At 42.6% G+C, this 19,337-nt stretch overlaps 1 protein-coding gene across 2 annotated transcripts in view; it reads right to left on the bottom strand.

The window, feature by feature from the left end:
• LOC129695565 (PC4 and SFRS1-interacting protein-like) overlaps positions 1-10,591 on the bottom strand; it is a 48,198-nt gene extending 37,607 nt beyond the window's left edge. Inside the window, exons 1-3 of one of the 2 annotated variants that reach the window (XM_055632642.1) lie at positions 10,202-10,591; positions 8,204-8,280; positions 2,569-2,707 (exon numbers count right to left, since the gene is read on the bottom strand). In XM_055632642.1, coding sequence (XP_055488617.1) covers positions 2,569-2,707; positions 8,204-8,280; positions 10,202-10,273 — 288 coding nt within the window. In that variant the 5' untranslated portion in view covers positions 10,274-10,591. The remainder of the gene's footprint in view (positions 1-2,568; positions 2,708-8,203; positions 8,281-10,201) is intronic. The other variant, XM_055632641.1, reaches the window with a different exon arrangement.
• Between the last annotated feature and the right edge of the window lie 8,746 nt (positions 10,592-19,337).

Below are 19,337 nucleotides of genomic sequence, written 5' to 3'. Positions count from 1 at the left end.
AAAATGGTAGTCACTGAGCTGAGGTGTTAAATAATATTTGGGGAGGGGGGGGGGGGGAAGAGGGGATGTAATTTGGCCACACAATAGCAAATTTAGTTCAAAACCAGCAATACATTTGTAACCCAAACTGTATTTTTATTCAGTATTTTTTTAAATCATTTCTCAAGTAACCAAGGTAGTTGATGAGGGCAAGGCCACAGGCGTGTGCATATGGACTTCCTCAAGGCCTTCAATAATGCTCTCCATGGTAGGCTGCTCTCGAAGGTTAGTTCGCAAGGGATCTAGGGAGAGCTAGCTAACTGCATACAGAACTAGCTTCATGGAAGGAAGCAGAGTATGGTGGTAGAAGGTTGTTTTTCGAGACTGGAGACCTGGGACTAGGGGTGTGCATCAGGCTTCAGTGCTGGGGCCATGGTGGTTTGTAGTTTATATTAACAATTTGGAATGATAATGTACAAGGCGTGATTAATTAGTAAGTTTGCAGATCTACCAGAAGGTAATAAAGATTTTTCCAGTCATCCATGCATTGGGATAGTTTTTAGAGGAGAGGAATCGTTTCTGCACCTCAAAAACATTTACAATTGGCATTCTTGTCAATGGCCAGAAGCTTCAGTTTGTCTGTCCCAGTCATGTTGCAGGTGATTAGTGCTGTCAGTCTCTTTTAATTTTTGACTGGCGCTACTAATGTTCTCAGGCTTAAACACCAAGTTGTCATCTGGAAGTGGCCTGGAGTAAATCACTGTCTGGTCAATTTGGTAGATGTTGCCTGGACTATAGATCCAGGATAGGTCTGGACTTGTATCAATGAGAATTTAAGGGGAATTTCCACATGCTGGTCTTTATCAAGGCACTGTCTTTTCCTTGAAGGAACATCATTGTTTAAGCATTGGTCATTAAAGTTTGCTTTTCTCTTCGCAATACTGCCGATCTGTGATTGAGAACAACCAAATTTCTTGGCTCTCTTAGTCTGGCTCATCGTGCTGTTGCCTCGGATTCAAGAACTTTAGCTTTGTCAGAAACATGTCATTTTGTTTTTTGGAAAAATATTTTTTGAAATTGCACGTAGAAATTGTGAACAAAAAATGGGTTGAATTCTAAGAATCATGTTTTTATACACGATCTGCCATTTTTGTTACTTTTATATGTATGCACATCATTGGATATACGAGTTTTGTTGTTACAATTAATGTGATCGATTTTTTTTTCTTCTTCGTGTGTTCACACTGAATTGTGTCTTTCATTGATTATTTATATCAGTAAAGACTAACAATGGCAAGAACATAATAAATGTTTTTTTTTATAATTGTGGCCGTTTAATTCAAATAACTGAATTACTGAAAATGGCCATATGCAATTAAGCAAGTGCTTTAACAGAGTAAAAGTAGGGAAATGGTTTTGATTTTTGGAATTTTATACATTTAAACAATATGTGCATTTAAGCATTGTGCCTATAGGTGAAATCAACTATATAGGAAAATATAACTTGCCAATTTGCATGCAATATGCTCTCATAAATTGCAATGCAATCTATTTTTAAGATGTTACCCACGGGGTGAATGTTGGCCCTACCCTCCAATCTTTTTGCTATTTAATTTACATACTGAATGAGAGAATTAATGGTATATTTACTTCTTCAAAACAATGCCCATGTTGGAAAATGGGACCTCAATTTATTGTCAACTCCAAGAGAGAATCATCTAGAGTTAGCATTCCCTCCGAATTGCTTGGAATATCAGCTTCATTGCATGCTTGGAGATGAGATATCAGATGCAAGCGTGCAACACACCGAACAACAGCTCACAATCCAGCCTTTAATTGAAGGTTTAAAAGGCATGCAAGAGGTTTTTAAGTAGGTACGTGGATATGCAGGGAAATGGAGTGATGGAAAGATATGGACCACGTGCACACAGAGGAGATTAGTTTAAAAGCTCTGTCCCACGGTACGAGTTCATTCCAAGAGCTCTCCCGGGTTTGCCCCGATTCAAACTCGGGAGATTTACAGTAATGGCCACTTGTCGGTACTCATGTTGAAAAATCTTCACGAGTCTTCCCGTGCGTACCTGCCGTTAGCGTAATGAGCCGCTAAGAGACGTCCCCGAGTTCCAACATACCCGCTACCTTCATTCTCCGTGCTTACCACGAGTTTGATTTTTTTTTAAACGTGGGACAGCTCTTGGAATGAACTCGTACCGTGGGACAAGGCTTTAACCTGGCATCATGTTCAGCATGGACATCGTGGGTCGAAGGGTTCTGTAATGTTTTATTAAATGAATTCTCTAACATTATCAGAGCTGTAACTGTCAAAAAACCAAAAACAAAATAACCCTTTCATATGGAGGTAATTTGGCTCTAGGCAGAATTTTAAAGGGTTTGAAAAAGTATATAAGAAATGTGTTTTCCAAGTTTTATTAGTTACAGCATTTTAATTAGCACTTAGGAAATTTTATTATTCTTAGAGCTGAAGGACAGAAGCAACCAACCAACCTCAGCATCTTCAGAAACTTAATTCAGGTCTACAATTAAAAAAACAAGATTAGCATTTGTTGCTTAACCAAGCGTTGAACTCACCTGTGGCCCCAGAAATTTGACAGTTGGATTATTTTCAACTTCCCACAATCCTTCATTGAAACCTTTTCTTTTGTTGGGCTTTCCGTACTTTTCCTTGTTTTCATCATATGGATAAATGTCCCGTGGGCCCAAGTAAGCACTGAAACGATTTTGTAAAAAAAAAAAAAAAATGCACTTGGCTTTAGCTTCTACATTTCCAAGGTCAGAACTATATTATTCAGTATATGCTTTAGGGGATTAAGTACCAAAACTCTTCCACTATTATTATTATGCTCTGGAAAAATCTGCAACCAAATTAATAAATAAGAAGAAAAGTTGCATATTTCTACATATCCATACATCTGTACTGATTGTTAGCATTTAAGAGTCATCTGTGGCTGGGCAACAACTCTTTGTTCTAGAATCAGAAAGCAGCAAGTTGAAGTTCAGCTCCAACTCTGAATCCATAATAGAGACTAATATACAACTGTCAGAGGTGCCATCTTTCAGATGGGACATTCAACCAAGGCCACACTTCCCCTTTCAGGCAAATGAATCCATAACACGTTAAATAAAACATGAATCCCCACCCACACACACACCTGATGGTATGTACATCTCAAATAAAAGCTGCCAACAGATCAAGTCAATACAGAAAAGACAACAAAGGACTTATGTGTGCTCTTTCACACACAGGAAGACAGTGGTGGACAATATAAAGCAAGTCCTCATTCAATAGATTGGCATCTGAATACTAATTTCAATCCATCTCACAGTAATCTATCAAATTAATGTTTCAACTTCCAATCTTGAGTGTGGTCAAAAGCATAAAACTGTATTTACCATCTTCATTGCACACATCACCATCGTTATTAAATAAACACAGCTCTGGAACTATACAAAGGAATGTTTTTTAAATATATTGTGGAAAGAAGAGTTTAATTATGTAAATAGTGTTTTTTAAACAAATATGAAAGTCTACACAAGAGGGCAGGTGGAAACTCAGCTCGATAATTCAATTGAATGAAGGCATCTTTAACAAGTATAAAGCATCAGTGCAGATTAAGGCATAAAGTTACTTAGCATGCCCTTCTGATCAACCCACCCATTTGATCTAGGTGTGTTCCTGACCAAGAACCATCTGCCTGCGTTTGGCCCACATCCATCTAAACATTTCCTATCCATGCACCCGTCTAAAAACCTTTCAAATACAGTAAACCCGTATTTTAAAGGACCCGTTTATCACAGATTTCAGTTATAGCAGAGAGCTGCCGACGCCATCCCGGCTCACACAGACACCCCATCCCGGGCTTCTGACGCTACTCCTGACCCACAAGGTGCACCAACAAGCCCTTCTCCACCCCCTCACACGATCCAGTTAGCACGGCTGTTGTTGGGGCTCACATTATAGCTCTTGGGGACAGCCTTCCTTCTCCCCTCCACTGTCACCTCCTCCTACTTCTCCCGTCACTCTGTCCACTTGGCCTCTCCCCCCAACACCGCAGCTGCCTCCTCCTCCCCTGGAGTCGCCAGCATCGGCTTCTGGGAGGCGAGGGGCCCCTTGGTGGCCGGGTGCATCTTGTTGTCAGCAGTGGATCGGGGGGGGGGGGGGGGGGGGGGGGGGGAGGGACTGATGACTGGGGGGCTGTGTTATGGTAGTTGCTGGGGAGGAGGTCACTGGTCGAGACCAACGGCATCAGCGCCTAGGTGAAACAACACGGGGTGCTAAAGTAACCCCCCATCACGGTCGGTTATAATGAGCGTTTACTGTACCTACCATCCACTGGGTGAATAAATTGCTCTTCAGTTTCCTTTTAAATCTTTCTCGTCTCACTTTAAACCCACGTCCTCTGGTTCTTGATTTCCCTACCCTGGGTAAAAGACTGCATTTACCCTGCCAATTCCCCTCATAACTTTAAACACCTCTATAATATCACCCATTTGCCTCCTGTGCTCCAAGGAATAGTCCTAGCTTGCCCAATCTCTCCCAATAGCTTAGGCCCTCAAGTCCTGACAACATCCTCGTAAATCTTCTCAGCACTCTTTTCAGTTTAATGATATCCTTCCGATAGCAGGCTGCCTGGATCTGAACACAATACCCCAAATGCAACCTCACCATCATCTTGTACAACTGTAATAGAATGTCCTAACATCTGTAGTCTGAAGAAGGGTCTCGACCCAAAACGTCACCCATTCCTTCACTCCAGAGATGCTCCCTGTCCCGCTGAGTTACTCCAGCTTTTTGTGTCTATCTATACTGTTTACTCTGACTGATGATGAAGGCCAATGTACCAAAAGCTTTCTTGGCCACCCTATCTACCTGTGATGCCACTTTTAAGGAACTGTGCACCTATATTGCTAGATACAACACTCCACGGTGCCATGTCATTCACTGTGAAGGACCTGCCCTGGTTTCACTTTCCAAAATGCAACATCTCACAATTATGTGCATTGAACCCCATTAGCTATTCTTCAACCCATTTGCCCAGCTGATCAAAATCCTGCTGTACTTTTTGATATCCTTCTCACTGTCTACGATACGATCTAGTGTCAATTGCAAACTTACTAATCATGCCTTGTACATTACCATCCATACTGGTAATATAAACCACAAACAGCAATGCACCCAGCACCGATCCCCGAGGCACACCACTAATCACAGGTCTCCAGTCCCAAAAACAAATTCCTCCGCCACCTTGTTGCCTTCCATAAAGCCTTTAAACTTTCCCCTTCTGATGCCCTTGATTATTTGACACCCTGGGGAAAACGGTTCTGACCGTTCACCCTATCTACGCTTCTCATAATTTAAAAACCTTCTATCAGCTCTCTCCTCAGCATCCGATACTCTGGAGAAAACAATGTTAACTGATCAACTCCTATAGCTAATACTCTCTAATTCAGGCAGCATCACTTCTGCAACTCCTTATGCTGGAGAATCTGCTTCTCTATGTCAGGCAATATTCCCGGTTTGCAGGGCAAGAGGAAAAAAGGTAAATTGTTTTTTCAAACGCAAAAGGGTGTGTTTATTTGCACTTTATGTTTTTTATTATTTAAAGCAACTGTAATTTGTTAGTACCTCTGAATATGTAAAAACACAGCAAAAGCTTCACCATTTGGTGGACCCCAGGCACTGCCCCCCCCCCCCCCCCCCCCCCCCCCCCTTTTGCTCTCTATCAAAGGCTTTATGAACATTCCAGCCTTAAGGCCTTAACAGTGTAGTCAAAGAAATGTCTTGCCTTGGGCCCATCCATCTGTTGTGTCCTTGCTGTCACCAAGTTGCAGCAAGCAGTTCATCTGGCCCTCATCCATCTACCCAAAGATGTGTTGGCTCGTGAAGTCCATGAATACTGATTGTGGGGGGGGGGGGGGGGGGGGGGGGGGGGGGGGGGGGGGGGTGAGAGAAATTCCTGACAATTGGACCAAAGTTTTGCCTCACTTATTAAATATTCTGTCTTCTGAATTAGAATCTTGTGTGTTACCTTCCTGCTTGGGAGACTTGCACTAAGTTAGAACAATGCAGAAAAGATTCTTAAGGATGTTGCTGGGAGTTAAAGTTAAGAGAGGTTTGGGTTAAAAGGAGGCTTGAACTGTTTTTCCTGGAATGAAGAATGACTTTATAGATGTTTGTAATAATCATGAGGGACATAGGCAAGATAGATATTCTCTCTTTTTCCCCCCAGTGTAGCAGAGTTCGAAGCTAGAGGGTATAAATTTAAGATGAGAAGGGAAAGATTTAAAGGGAACATGAAAGGCAGGTTGTGCATTCAGTGGGTGCTGGATTTATAGACCATACTATCAGAAGAAGTAGATAACCGGCAGGTTCAATTAAATACAGTAAACCCCCACTATAACGGACCATAGGGAGGAGAGTGGGGCCCATTATTGACGATCATCCGCTATAACTGAGTACGGTGATTTCATATGTAGGAAGGAATTGTAGATGCTGGTTTAAACTGAAGATAGGCACAGTAAGCTGGAGTAGCTCAGTGGGTCAGGGCACCATCTCTGGAGAAAAGGAATAGGGAACATTTCGTGTTGAGACCCTGCTTCAGACTGAGTCAGGGGAATGGGAAACGAAAACCAGATATTTCACAAACAATTTTATAAACAAAGAACTGCAGATGACGGTTAATACACAAAAAGACCATAAAGTACGGGAGTAACTCAGTGGGTCAGGAAGTATCGCTGGAGAACATGGAGAGGTGATGTCAGTAACCTTCTTCAGACTCATTCAGCCTGCTGAGTTACTCCAGCAGTTTGCGTCGTTTCACCTTAAAACTAAGCACCAATGGCACTGGTCTGCAGCAGCGAGCCTTTTTTTGCCAGCTGCCTCATGGTCTGGTAGACATGGTTGTTGTTGTTGCACTCACATTGTAGCCTCTGGCTGACAGCATTTTTTTTCGAGGCCGGCTGCCAGCGACAAGACACGTTCGGATACCGAGGGGCTCCCTTCCCTCTCACTAGCAGTCGCTGCTTCATATCGGCTGTCGCTTTGTCCGCTCCCAACTCCACTGCCTCCTCCCCCCATCGCTTTGTCCACTCCACCTTCCCCTCCACGCCAACGCCTCCTCCTTCTCCGCAGTCGCCGACAGCTTCCAAGATGTGGAGCCGGGGGTGGTGAGAGGCCAAGTGGACAGAGCAATGGGAGAAGGAGGAGGTAGCAGCGGTGAACCGGACAAAGTGTCGGCCAACAGGAAGAAGCGGCAGATGGTGAGAGCGGAGGGAGACCCACAGTCACCGAACGCGTCGGTGGCAATCGTGTATTGTCTTTCCACTGACCGGATAGCGCGCTACAAAAGCCTTTCACTGTACCTCAGTACACGTGACAATAAACTAAACCGAACGGCAGTCACCTAAAGAAAGTGCTGCCCCCAGGAGCTACAACGCGAGCCGCAACAACAGCGGCGTCAACCAGACCGTGCGGTGAGTGAAGGGCTTGTTGGAGCCGGGGGTGGTGTCATAAGCCAGTGTTATAAGCAGCCAGGGAAGCAGTGCGAGCTGGGGGTGGTTTGGGCAAGTCTGTCCACTATAACTGAAATCCGTCAAAAAGGGGTCCGTTAAAAACAAGGGTTTACTGGATATAGAATGAGCTGCCAGATGAGGTAGTAGTGTCAGGTTACAATAACATTTCACTTGGACAGATACATTGATAGGACAGCTTTAGAAGAATATGGTCCAAGTCAGACTAGCTTAGATGGGGCATCTTGGTGAGTGTGGACAAGTTGGGCCAAATGGCATATTTCAATGCTGTTTGACTATGAGATGTGCAGCGCAATTTGTTTTGTTAAAAAAGATTGATAGGTGCTTAGAACCCCTTGCCAGAAATGACAGTGGAATCAGTTTTGACGTAGTACTCAAGAGGATTTTAGATATGCAGAGGATGGAGGGATATAGAGCATGTGCAGGCAGAAAAGATTACTTTATCTTGGCATCATCCTCAGCAGACACCATGGGTCGAAAGGTCTAGACTTGGCGTGCACTATTCTATATTAATACTCAGTGGCTGAGGGGCAGAAATTCCTTGAGAACTACTGTCCACTGTGAGTTTTGGGCCAATATTTATTTCCCTATAAAATATATCAGCATGTAATCTAGCCTGGCAGTTATCATGCTCTCAAAACCATGCACACAAAGAGGAGCAAAGGTCACTACTTACGTCTCATGAGTTCCAAAGAAGAAGATAGGATATTTATTTAGTGAAGATTTTACTGCTCCATCAGCAAAATCGTCGATCTAAAGAAACAGACATTTTCTTTAATCCCCATATTACGAGCTACGAAACATTTGTATTGACAGTAATTTTGCTACAAACTCTTTTTAAAAAGTGATGGCCAAGTATTTAATCATCAGATGTTCAAAAAGTAACAAAAACGTATCCTCAGAACAAAGATGAAAGATTTCTGTCTAGACCATTCAATGCCTGACCACAGTTGATTGGAGGTATCATGAAACTGTATTGCAGTCGAGTGGACATATCATCTTGGTGATTGTGAAACAAAGGTTTAATCTAACACAATTGTCTATGAAACACCATGGCAAAATAAATCTACACATAATTTCAGTGGATGACCAGAGGTTTTATCTATGTTTAAGACATCACCTATTCCTTCGCTCCATAGATGCTGCCTCACCTGTTGAGTTTCTCCAACATTTTTATCTACCAGAGGTTTATCTATAATCTGTTATTGTCTAAAATAGCAATTTCATAAATAACGGCTGCTGGGCTAGGATTTGGAAAAGATTTTGCATTTGATGGATGGGAATATTAACAAATTAAAGAGGGAATTGCTGGATCTATCGTTGTAATATTTGCGTGGAATTATTTTGTGCTCCATTGAATAGATGCCATTACCCCATTATGAGGACCACAAACTTTAAAAAAAAAGGAATTTCAGAATGTGGTTGGGCTTCAAACCGTAAATTGCAAATCTTCAATGTAAATGATAAATTTCAAATTATATTTTGATGCAATAAGTGGGCCTGATATATGTACTCTTACTACTGCTTCCTCATTGTTGACAAACCAGTTCAATTAATTCAAGTAAATGGCAGCACCACATGAAACCAGACAATATTTAACTTGCCTCCCTTCTGCAGGATAACATTCCAACAAATCATTGAACCCAAATCCAGAATTTCAGAGGGCCAAATGTTTGGTCTTAGTCATACCAAACAAACGCTCTGCGAGTTATCAAACACATCTGGTCTGAATTACTTTGTGACCATGTTCTTTTAATCATAGTACACAGTTAAAGATTAATCTTAAAAATCAACTTTGTATCATTTAAGACTGTGCACAGATCTTCCCGGACGAAAAAAAGCCTGAAAACGAGGTTGCCTCATTTAAAAAATAATGAATGAAATAGATCTCGAGATAGTTTACACGAGGCAATAAATCTGATGGCATTTAAGTGAAACTGACACGTGAAACATTATTCCACCCGGCCACACTTCAAATTCTTCCAAAAACAAACACTGATTTTAATAGTCATCTCAATTTTCAGTTATCATTTTTGTCCGCTGTATCAACTGATCCAACAGAATAAGAAAAGTTCTCAATGATAATTTTTATTTTTAAGCCTTTAGTTACCGCCATATTTTTTTCAAACTCTGAAATACACGTTTTTCAGCATTTTAACCGCACGCTTCTTTTAGCCTCTAAAATACAACCGTGACGGCAACAGATTACCCGGTTTGACTTTAAAAACATCTTTCAATGTTAAACCAAATGAATAGTCCAAAAATCAGCATTACACGAAAGAATGGTTTGTGTTGAATTCTGAGTGAACTATTAATTCCGGGTTTCTTTGCTTTGTTTAAATAAACCCGAAGAGAAAAAGGGAGAGATGTTTGAAATCCAGTGCACCGAGGCTTTCACGTGTCACCGGTTTCCACCTCGCCCTGCACCCCGCCTCCTTTCTCAACAGCACTTGTATTATGTAAAGTCTGTAACTCCCACAAATAAAAACAACGCGCTCCGTTCTAAAGTGTGTGTTTGTGTTCCCCCCCTAAATAGATGCATCTTGTATATACAGGCCAAATGATCCTTCAACAAACCCGATTGCTTTGGAACGATGCAACATTGCAAAAACAAACAGGCCATCAGCCTGGACTTGCATTTCCCTCCCTTCCTCATCCCACATGCATCACTCACCCGAGCAGGCCAGTGAGGGTAACCCTTCATCTTAGCGAAAATCAACTCCCCGGCTTTATACTCCCGAGTCATGGCCTGTTTGGAAAGGGGAGAGAAAAAGAAACGATCGGATTAAACCGAAACCTCCTTTACGAATGCAGCCAGGGGCCTCTGTGACTGGTTGTCGTTGCTACCGCCAACGGCTCTTTGCCTCTTGCGATGCAGCTGCAAACAAGTATATCTGGCTGCAAGGCGCTCCGTGCAAGGGGACGTGCCGAGCAAAGATACTAGAGGAGCCGAGCAGCGACTGCTTCCCTTTGCAAGGCCAGGGCCCGGGATTCACGCGCGCACACAAACAATGCGCGGCCCCTCCACGAGCCCGCGCTCCGCTCCGCTCGCAGAGACCGAGACGCCTCCTACCTTCCCTCCACCGCTCTACCTTCCCCTCCAGCGAACACCCGAAACGTTTGCAACAGTATTGCCAAACAGAAAAACAAGGGGGCAGCGTTCAGTTTGTGCACATTGTAGATATATTTGAGAAAACATGACTTCGTGGTGTTTACATGGTGTGGAAGATATCGGCAAGTTTTAAAAAGTGGATAGATTTTGTATTGGCTATATTTTTTTGCACCTTCCCCCATCAGTATTTTAAACTGTGTATCGTTTGTAGAACCCAGTAGCTTGTGAACGTTGCTTAAAGGACTAAATTTCACAACATAGAAAATAGATGCGGACTAGGCCATTCGGCCCTTCGAGCCAGCACCGCCTTCGAGAAAGATACCCTTAACCCATAATCAACCATTCTTACAGATTCTGCCATCTATATATAAAATTAAAATTGTTTTCCCTGCCTAACTCCACAGTTTGATTTACATGACTTCAACAACTTGGATTCCAGGAAATGATGGAAATACATTCTGATGAAGGGTCTGCCACCTACTCTGCTTTTCAGATTCAGATTCAGATTCAATTTTAATTGTCATTGTCAGTGTACAGTACAGAGACAACGAAATGCATTTTCTTTCCACAGATGCGACCTGATCTCAGGGCTGCCAACTCTCATGCATTTGGCCAAAATCTCACGCTCTTACGCTGATCACAGAATTTCTCACGACAGAACGTGAGAAATTCTGTGATCAACGAAAATTTCAAAACTCATATCCACTGCATGGACGTTGGAGAGCCGGGGCTGAGGGAGGGATGGAACCAGAAGCAGCATCGGGGACAGATGCAGACAGGGAGCCGGGGCTGGCGAGTGTTTGCTGGGCTGGCGAAGTAAGTACCAAGCATTGGGTAGAAACAGTGGAAGAGAGTGGCTTTCAAATGATGGTGGTTGGAGAAAGCATCCTGCTTGCCTGCTAGATTTTCACTCACTGTAACTGCAGGAAAAATGTTCCCGATGTTGGGGGAGTTCAAAACCTGGAGTCACAGTTTAAGAATAAAGGGTAGGCCAGTTAGGACTGAGATGAGGACAAACTTTCTTCACACAGAGAGTTGTGAATCTGTGGAATTCTCTGCCACAGAAGGCAGTGGAGGCCAATTCACTGGATGTTTTCAAGAGAGAGTTACATTTAGCTCTTGGGGCCAGGGCCGGCCTTAAGCCGATTGGACCGATTTTTCCCAAATTGGGCCCTGCGCCCAAGGGGGGCCCCGCGTTAATTTTCCGTATGGAAATACAAATTTGCTTTGTTAAATAAAGATTTTTTTAAACTTTCGCCATACAGATTTTTTTTACAAAACTTACATGGATAACAAGTCCCACTACTGTAGCACTTGTTAATAGCCAGTAGTTAACAAGTAGTTATACAATGTGTCATCAATGCATCGATCTATATTCCTCAGTAAATGTAATTGTGTTTTGAAGAAGTATTAATGACGCTGCGTTTCTTTGAATACAATTCCCGCGGCGTCATTACCACTTCTTCAAAACACAATTACATTTACCGAGGAATGTCATTGATAACACATTGAGAATTTCTTAAAACTCACCATCATGATTGAGGACTTCTTCTTGATGAGATTCTTGGTCTGCAGCCGGTTAGTCATTCAATTTACCTACCGACCTCTCAGTCTTTCGCTCTCTGTCTTTCACTCTCTCCCTCTCTCTCTCTCTCTCGCGCGCTCTCTCTCTCCCGTTCCCCATCTCATCTCTCTCTAGCTCTCTCTCTCGGCATTCCCGGAATAATTATGCAACGTTTCAGGTCGAAACCCTTCTTCAGACCCGGCTATTTCCTTTGCTCCATAGATGCTGCCTCAAGCCCTGTCCCACTGTGCGAGTTCACCCAAGAGCTTAAAATCTCTGTGTAACATCTCTGTCCCTATCTTCAAATTCCCACTTTCAAATAAAATACTTTTGACTTAAAAATTTCGCAGCATGATCACGATTAGTCGATTCCCACGCATTTTCAATCATCGTTCGATTCAGTGTAATTTTCACACCTGGTTGATGTCGTTTTTTTAAAAGATACTTTTTTAAAAGATTACAATAAATTGTTTCAAGCATACCCAGTACAAAATGCACGAACATTAAGATGGTTACTGATGTCACAAACGGTTATCTATCTATCTATCTATCTATCTATCTATCTATCTATCTATCTATCTATCTATCTATCTCTGTTTTTGACCGGTTTTGGCGGTCTGTGCTGCGATTTCCGAGAGAACGCCGCCACCTACTACCGTCATTTTTGGCCACCTCGCTCAGAGCCCCCCTCCGCTGTATGTGTGCCGAGGATTTTTCCCGTCGATGAAATATGACAGAGATATTAATGATTTTACAAAATTCCCCATGCTCTCTGCTGCCCCTGCTGGCGGCAGGGGGGAGGGACTATAAAACCAGGAAGTGGTGTGCCTCAATAGTCTGCAAGCTGGAGGAAGGCAGAGGGTCACGTTTCTCTGAGCTGTGAATAAAACTGAACAAATGTCCACACAACTATGAGTAAGTACCTTAATGTGGTTTGAAAATGAAAATATGGTTAAAGTAAAAAAGCACTGCCTGCAAATGGTTGTTTGGGTTGAAATAAAAAACACTCTCTCTCTCTCCCCTCCCCCCCCTCTCCCCCCCCCCCCCCCCCTAAAACCCCCTCCCCTAAACCCCCTCCCCTCCACACCCCCCCCACCCCCTTCCCTCCCTCCCTCCCCCCCTCCCTCCTCCTCCCTGCTCCCCACCTCTCCCCCTCACCCCCCCCCTCTCAGCACCCCCTGTCTCCCCCCCCTCTCACCCCTCACCCTCTCTCTCTCTCCTTCCCCCCCTCATCCACCCACCCTTCCTCTCTCTCCTCCTCCCCACCCTCCTCTCCCTCTTGCCCCTCTCTGTGTGTTTCTGTCCCTCTCTCTGTCTCTGCCCCTTCTCTCTCTGCCCTTACTCTCATCCCCCCCCCCCCCCCCTCTAGATGTGACTGCAAGTTGGGGGCTATACGTCAGTAGATACGGTGGTTATGGGGTAAAAGGAGCAAATTAATAATATTAATATTATATCAAGGGGGGGTAATTAGTGTGAGTGCGTGGGGCGATAGTTAGTGTGTGTGATGCTGCATGCCGCCTCCCCCCCCACAACCGCACGTTGGGGGAACAGACCCAACAGGTCTGCACTTGGTCTAGTAAATGAATATAATTTCAGTGAAATAGGAGATTTCCATGGAAAGGATATTTTACCAGAATATAAGGTCAGGTCGCTGCAAAATGCTCACTTAAAACAATATGCCGTCAACTCGGGATTGTTTCTTAGCCCTCTGACAGGTGTTTCAATCTAACCTCATAGCTCGCTGTTAATCGATTCATAGCTATTAATTTTCATTCCTGGTCCGTATCGAACTTCTCCAAATGCAAACGCTTCAAGTTACGCTTCTTGTGTGGTGGTAAGAGGGGGGGGGATGCTTGGATAAAATACCATATATTTGCATTTGTATAGCGATCCTGCTGCGAAATCTTTAATTTGAAAGTTGAATTTTATTTCAAAGTGGGAATTGGAAGATAGGAACAGAGATGCTACACAGAGATTTTGATAGGAAGGATTGGTCAAATGGTAGGTTCAATGAAGATCAGGCGAGGGGGATTGTGGGTGGGGGAAAAGTATCTATAGCTTGGGACTTACCTAAATGAGTACTGAGATGGATTATCATTCCACACCAAATTTCTTGGACAATAATACCTTTTATGCAATCATCACAACATTTTGTTGGATATGGTACATGCTTGTAAATTAGTAAAACAAATGTTCTTCTTTAAGTACTGTTGTTTCTGGGATGGGGTGACTGATAAAAAATAACCTATATTCTATATTTTGACATAATGTGGCTGAAACAATGGCATATTTTGTGATATTTATTGAGATAGAAAGATACAACTGAGTTTGGGCAAGATATTACCTTGCAACATTCTGTATGTCTGATAGATATTGTGAAATGGAACTCAGAAATCATGGGAGGATTACATAAAACTACAATTCAAAGGTAATGAATATACAGAATATTCTTATTTCCATCATGAACATACAATAGTGATATAGGACACCAGGTCCTACTACGGTAAACTCACAAGCTACTACGGTATGACTACGTGTTAATGTATCAAATTTTTACATCCTGAGTATATGTTACTCGTGGACATTTTTCAGCATGTTGAAAAATCTTCACGAGTTACCATGTTTCCCGAGTACCTGCAGTTAGCGCTAAGAAATGGCATGTTGGCCTTTATAACAAGAGGAGCCGAATATAGGAGCAAAGAGGTCCTTCTGCAGTTGTACAGAGCCCTAGTGAGACCGCACCTGGATTATTGTGTGCAGTTTTGACGCCCTAATTTGAGGAAGGACATTCTTGCTATTGAGGGAGTGCAGCGGAGGTTTACAAGGTTAATTCCAGGGATGGCGGGACTGTCATATGCTGAGAGAATGGAGCAGCTGGGCTTGTACACTCTGGAGTACAGAAGGATGAGAGGGATTCTCATTGAAACATATAAGATTGTTAAGGGCTTGGACACGCTAGAGTCAGGAAACATGTTCCTGATGTTGGGGGAGTCCAGAACCAGGAGCCACAGTTTAAGAATAAGGAGTAAGCCATTTAGAACGGAGACGAGGAAACATTTTTTCTCACAGAGAGTGGTGAGTCTGTGGAATTCTCTGCCTCAGAGGGCGGTGGAGGCAGGTTCTTTGGATGCTTTCAAGAGAGAGCTAGATAGGGCTCTTAAAAATAGCGGAGTCAGGGTATATGGGGAGAAGGCAGGAACGGGGTACTGATTGTGGGTGATCAGCCATGATCACATTGAATGGCGGTGCTGGCTCGAAGGGCCAAATGGCCTGCTCCTGCACCTATTGTCTATTGAAATGTCCCGAGCTCCGCGTACCCGCTATGTTCATTCTACGTGCTTATCACGAGTTTGGATTTTTTTTTAAACTCGGGATAGCTCTTGGGTGAACTCGCACAGTGGGACAGGGCTTCACACCAGCTGAGTTTCTCCAGCATTGGAGAATGCACCACCCCGCCCCCCCCCCCCCCCCCCCCCCCCCCCCCCCCCCCCCCCTCCCCTCCCCCCTTCCTCCCAACCTCCCCAACCTCGGCCTCACGGACCTTAGCGTACCCCTAGTTCCTAAAACCCATTTCCATCACTGATTGCAATATATATGTAACACCAAATTGCAGGTTCTACAGAGATTTTCGTGGTTTCTGTAAATATGAGTAAAAGACTAAGAGACATCGGCAGAACATATTTGAGTGGCAGTGAGAAGAGGGGTATAGCCAAGGCAAAGAAGGCCGAAGCAGCAAAGGAGAAAGGTGCATTAGATAAGTATTTCAGCAAACCTCTCAGAAAATGCAGAAGAGCAAGTGGAGCCATAACACAGTGAAGATGATGACACTGAAGGAAGCCAGTCTGAAGAAGTTATGCAAGACGATCAAAGTGGGAATTTATTTACTGTAAGTGAGATCGCCCATTTTGAAAGTGTTGAATTTGACAAACAAGGAAACTTGCCTGTTGACATGACTTCTGGTGCCTCTAAGGCAAGGGAGAATGGGAATTCAAAATCTGCCAGTTTTGTAGAATTAACAGATGATCCTGCAACATGGCCAGAAATGATGAATCAGAGTGTCAGGGAATATTTAGTGAAAAAAGGGACCACCTACAATTACAGCAGAATATTTCCCCAAGAATGACAGTGGATCACGTTTTTCAAAATTTCACTGCAAAAGAAAACTGCCAAATTGTGAAATTGTAGATCGTCCATGGCTAATATACTCTGCACCAACTGATAAAAGCTTCTGTTACTTCTGCAAGCTTTATAACGCAGCAATTGCACTTGCAAGTTGTGGTTTTAATAACTGGCCAAACATTCATACAAGACTAGCAGAGCATGAGAACTCCAAAAAGCATTTGCAAGCTATGCTCAGTTGCTGTGAACTACAGCAACGATTATCTACTGAAAAAACTATTGATGAAGTGGTAGAAAAACTAATCGGACCACAAACAAAACGTTGGCATCAAGTTTTTGAGCGACTGGTAGTCACTGTACAGTTCCTGGCAGAAAGAAACTTGCCATTCCGGGGATCTGAGGAACACATAGGAACACCACATAATGGAAATTTCCTTGGTGTTATTGACTTGCTAGGAAAATTTGATCCAGTAATGCAAGACCATCTGCGAAAAATCCAGAATAAGGAAATACATGATCATTATTTAGGAAAAAGAATCCAGAATGAGCTTATTAATATAATGGGTCCCGCTATTCTGCAGGAAATCATTTTGCGAATCAAGGCTGCTAAGTGTTTTGCAATAATTCTTGACAGTACTCCTGATATCAGTCATCAGGAGCAAATGTCGATGGTAATTAGATCTGTAGCTGATGGTGTACAATCAAATGCTCCAGCAGGAGTATATGAACATTTCATCAAGTTTTTAGTGGTGGAAAGTAGCACATGTGAAAATTTGTACAACACCCTTCTACATGAACTTGAAACATTAGGGCTGGATGTTGAAAATATCCGTGGAGACGGGGGATGAAAAATATGGTTTGTATATCCCTTTTTGCGTATTTTTTTATAATAGAGCGATTGTTTCTCTTTCTTTCTTTTCTAGGGTCTATTTCTTAACTTTCTTCTCTAACTCTCTTTCTAATGGGCTTTCTTGTCCCAACACTTTCTTGCACTATCACGACTCTTTCTCACTTTCCTTACTTCTTTTATTTCTATCTTTCTTAAAGCTCAAAAAATGAAGGGGTACAACAAATGTAATAAGATATATGTGGTGTGTATTACTGTAACTTACTGTACTTCTAATAAAAATAAAAAATAAATTAAAAAAAAAAAAAAAAATATCCATGGACAAGGGTATGATAGTGGTGCCAATATGAAGGGACACACCACAGGTGTGCAGGCACGACTTCTACTGAAGAATTCAAGAGCTTTCTTTACACCATGCGCATGTCATGGTTTTGGGTGACATGGCCAAGACATGTCCAGGTACAATGACTTTCTTCAGAACTCTGCAGCGCATTTACACCATTTTTGCATCATCTACTAAAAGATGGACTGTTTTTAGAAAACATGTGACAGGTCTGTCTATAAAACCTCTCTTTGAAACACGATGGGAATGTAGAATGGAAAGTGTCAAAGCTGTACGGTACCAAGTTGCTGAAGTTTGTAATGCAGAAAACACTGATGATGCTCAAGTAAAACGCGATGCTGAATCGTTAGTCAAATGAGAGATTACAAGTTTCTGGTCTCACTAGTTTTCTGGCACTCCTTACTCTTTCAAGTAAATTTTGTGAGTAAGGAACTTCAGAGGATGTTGCTACAGGGCTTTCTTCATTTCAAAAGCTTTGTAATTGGTTAAAGACATACAGGGGAAAAGGTTTCGATGAAGCCTTGATTGACGCTAGTGAACTTGCCAAAGACCTAGATGCTGAGCCCGTATTCAAGACTCGGAGTAAGCACTTATGCACAAAAAGAAAATTATTTGATTATGAATCTGCAGATGAACCTTTGCCAGATCCAAAAACAGCCTTCAGAGGGCAATGTTTTAATCAAGTGGTAGATAAAGCACTGCAAACACTTGAGCCACGGTTTGAACAACTGAAAAAGTATCAAAATTTATTTGGATTCTTGTGCATTTTCACGAACTGTCCAAGGACATCATAAGAAAATGTGCAGCAGATCTGGAAATGGCATTGACAGAGGTCAAGCTGGGACAGGATAAAGATCAAGTTAAAACCACAAAACTGGCTGATGTGGATGGATACATGCTTTGTGAGGAAATGGAGGCACTAAAGCCAATTCTGCCACCAGATTCAAAACCCCATGAAAATGCTTGAATTCCTTGCTTGCAACAACAGGTCTACTGCAATTCCAAATTTATTTATTGCTCTTCGGATTTTCTTGACAATCCCAGTGACTGTGGCATCTGGAGAAAGAGGTTTTTCCAAGCTGAAACTGATCAAAACTTACTTGAGGTCATCAATTCAGCAAGAACGTTTGAACAGTTTGACAATTATGTCAGTTGAATCTGAAATTAGCAGGAGTTTAAACTTTGACAAAATTCTAAAAGACTTTACAGAGAAAAAAACAAGAAAGATAACTTTCTCATAAAAGGCAATAATAATATGACCCGTCACGTGCGGTCAAGGTAGGCAAGGAAGGCACTGCCTACCCTGACTAAAATTATATAATGATAATTGTTAAATATAAATAATAAAGGCACGGGAGAATTATACCTACCTAAGGGATCGATTTCTTAGGTAGGCATAATTCTCTGTGCCTTTCATGCGCATACATGTAATACGGGAAAGTGTGTGCAGCTGACATGCCGTCGGCACTGCTTCAAGCCGTCAATGACAAGGGGAGCTGAAGGCAGCTGAAATTCTGCCTTTGCAGCGTGGATTGTGTACTGTGCAGGCGCAGCAGCATACTGCACATGCGCAGCGCAAGTTTCTTGGCGGGTTTTTCAAACATGGATTGTCATAATCTTATGAGTATCTTAGGAAAGAAAGAAAGAAGAATGGAGTTTGTGTACAAATAATGTGGTAAGTAAATTTCTTTGTGCTAAATGTTTTTCAATACCGTGTTTCCCAGCAATGAAGACGCTATTTTTTTACCCAAAAATAAGACACGAACATGTAGCGATGTTACAAAACCTACCTTCAGCGGCGCTACAGTTCTGCCACTGGCTGTGT

This window comes from Leucoraja erinacea, chromosome 3, assembly GCF_028641065.1.
Source record: "Leucoraja erinacea ecotype New England chromosome 3, Leri_hhj_1, whole genome shotgun sequence".
In the NCBI taxonomy this organism is placed as follows: Eukaryota; Metazoa; Chordata; class Chondrichthyes; order Rajiformes; family Rajidae; genus Leucoraja; species Leucoraja erinaceus.
Note: the sequence above shows the minus strand (reverse complement) of the source record. Positions and strands in the feature narration are given on the sequence as shown.